General features: G+C 45.8%; 1 protein-coding gene across 1 annotated transcript; it reads right to left on the bottom strand.

Annotated features, from left to right (window-relative positions):
• Positions 1-302: 302 nt before the first annotated feature.
• On the bottom strand, positions 303-2445 carry PSV08DRAFT_232411 (amino acid permease-domain-containing protein; the record flags this gene model as incomplete). The annotated part of the gene is made up of 6 exons (XM_066092270.1): positions 303-857; positions 912-1122; positions 1179-1597; positions 1647-1768; positions 1830-2217; positions 2283-2445. Coding segments are annotated over 6 exons (1739 nt in total), but the record flags the coding sequence as incomplete, so codon positions are not given.
• Between the last annotated feature and the right edge of the window lie 218 nt (positions 2446-2663).

Genomic DNA, 2663 nt, shown 5'->3' with positions numbered 1-2663 from the left:
ATAGTAAATAGAGGGAAAAATGTTAACCAACTTATTAAGTAGTAGCGCTATAGTAATTGTTTTGCTAGTAGTTAAAGAAGGCGTGGGATGCGATTTCTAATTCTTTAATCCCCAAGCTCATTAGGAGACTACCGTGCCGTCTCGCCGCTATCACTAAGGCGTATTAATTTAAAAAAAATACATTAGAAGCTCTAGCTTTGATTTACTAATGTTAAAATATATTTTGGTTCTGTTTAAGTGCAGCTATATGACTTTGAAGAGGGGGCGAGAATTCGTGGGGATGACCCGAGCGTGTCATGCAAACAAACGTTTGATCTACGTAGTAGCACAGTGTCAACACTGTTTTCATCTATCCAACATGCACAATCTGCAAGAACTCTTCATTTCTGCTACTGTGCTCCTGAAGAATAGAAGTATACTTCTAGAAAACTGTATGATAAGCTGCCTTAACATAGGAATCAAACCCTTTTTTCTGCTGTTGTTCCTCTTGCATTTGCTGAATGCTTGCGCGCCTCTGTTCTTCGGTCACACCTTCGCCGCTAATCATCTCTCTCTGGCTCTGCCTCATGCCAGAATAGATATCAATGTCCTTGGTTCGAATCCACAATGGGCGATGCGAAGGATATTTGAACCAGCTATAGACCTTCCACATGAGGTACAAGACAACGAGGAAAGGTGCAGCCATGTAGTTTTCGAAAAAATTCTCCGCACTCAAGTTTGGTCCACCAACAGGGTAAAGAGCTACGTAGAATGAAGCGATGAGCGCAAGGACGTTGATGACAATGCATACCCAAGAGCCCCAAACCCCGAGTGAGGCTCTATATGGGATTTCATCAAGACTATGTCCATTAAAGGCCCTGAACTAATCTTAGTACAAACAAAGATATGGCACACTTTCGCGTAGGACTCACCAAGCTTTGCGGAAACGAATGTGTGCGAGTGCAATACTGGCGAACACAAACAACACAGTGATGGCAGATAATGACAGTAACCAGGTGAAGATATCTCCGCCACTCGGAGCGAGATTGATGTATGCCAGTAGACCAAACAGAAGCTGAATGATGATCACAACAACTGGGCGACCCTTCTTATCCACGTAGGCGGTAAATTTCGGTCCCATACCTAGATAATCATTGTTGTCAGTAAGGGGCTGTTACTGTATAATTCAAGACACTTACCATTAGCCGCAAGAGCTTGCATAGTGCGTGTGGAGCCAAAGGTGCAAGAGTTGGCGACGCTCATGACTGAGATGAGAATGACAGCATTGAAAATGGATGGGAGGACCTTGATTCCAGCAAGTTGGATAGCAATTACGAAAGGTGAGCGAAGGGAACTGTCGCCAGCACTACCGTTCAATGCTGCGTTGTTAACCGGTACATCTAGACCGACGAGGGCAAGATTTACAACGTAAAATAGTATGATGCGATAGATGACTTGTTTCGAGGCCTTGGGAATCTCCTTCCTTGGGTTATCCGTCTCAGCTGCTGCCAATCCAGTAAGTTCTGTGCCAGTGTACGCGAATGCCGCATTGACGAAAACACCGCAGAAACCATGAAAGCCGTTACGGAACCCATCATGAGTCACACCAGGAATATTGCTATAGATAGTAAGTAGGCAGTCCCGTAATCTAAGCATGAGAATCGTACTAGTACTTGTTGCCAATGTAACCTCTATTGTCGCTTGGCACACCTCCAACATTAATAATAATGCCCAGAATCAGAAATCCTAAGCAAGCCAATATCTTTATCATGGATAGTACAAACTCGACCTTTGCACAAGGTTAGTCCAGTTGTCTAATAGCGGGGCATCGTGCATAGCAGCGCACTCACCTCACCATAACCCCTGACTCCAAAGAATTGGATGGCAACCAAAGCTACAAGAAGTGGTGTGATCCACGCGGCATTGTTGATGCCATGCGATCCTGGCCAGTAATGAATAATGTTGCAAGCAGCGGAGATCTCGAAAGGTAGGACAGTAAGCCAGCTAATAGCATACTGCCACCCACAGGCAAAGCCCCAGGACGGATCGATGAATCGACAAATGTACATGGTGAAGGCTCCGTTAATTGGGTACATGACTGCAAGTTCGGCCAAAGCCTGCATCATCAAGTACATCATTATGCCGATGACGATAAATCCGATGATAACAGCGGCGGGTCCGCCAGCAACAAACGATCCGCCAGAACCAATGAACAGACCAGAGCCAATGGCACCACCACTGTAAAGCGTGTCAGTCGCAACAGAGCGTAGTGATATCATAAGGGGATACCCAGCGAGACTGACATGGCAATCATCTGCATATGTCGACCCTTCAAGTCACGCCTGAGCTCGTTCTGCTCGGAAATGGCAATGTTGCCCTCACCATGGCTACTGGGCGGATGGCCTGTAGCGTCATCACTTGGAGAATCATACCCTGGAGGGATGTCGACGCGATTCTTTTCCATGGCAGTAGTCTCGTGCGCAAGACTCATAGTGAAAAGGCTATATCGAGAATCAGTCTGGACTATAGGACACCCTAATAGCTCTCAGACAAAAATAATGCGCTATTCAAATGCAAATATTTAAAAAGGACACAAGGCTCGAGATGAGAGCAGGGAGAGGGTGAAGGATAAGGATAAAAGAAACAATGTGTGCACGAGGCGCAGCCATGGCACTGATGTACAC

The sequence above is a fragment of the Bipolaris maydis genome, assembly GCF_028858645.1.
Source record: "Bipolaris maydis strain C4 unplaced genomic scaffold PSV08scaffold_17, whole genome shotgun sequence".
Taxonomy (NCBI): Eukaryota; Fungi; Ascomycota; class Dothideomycetes; order Pleosporales; family Pleosporaceae; genus Bipolaris; species Bipolaris maydis.
This window is presented reverse-complemented; position numbering and strand designations above follow the sequence as displayed.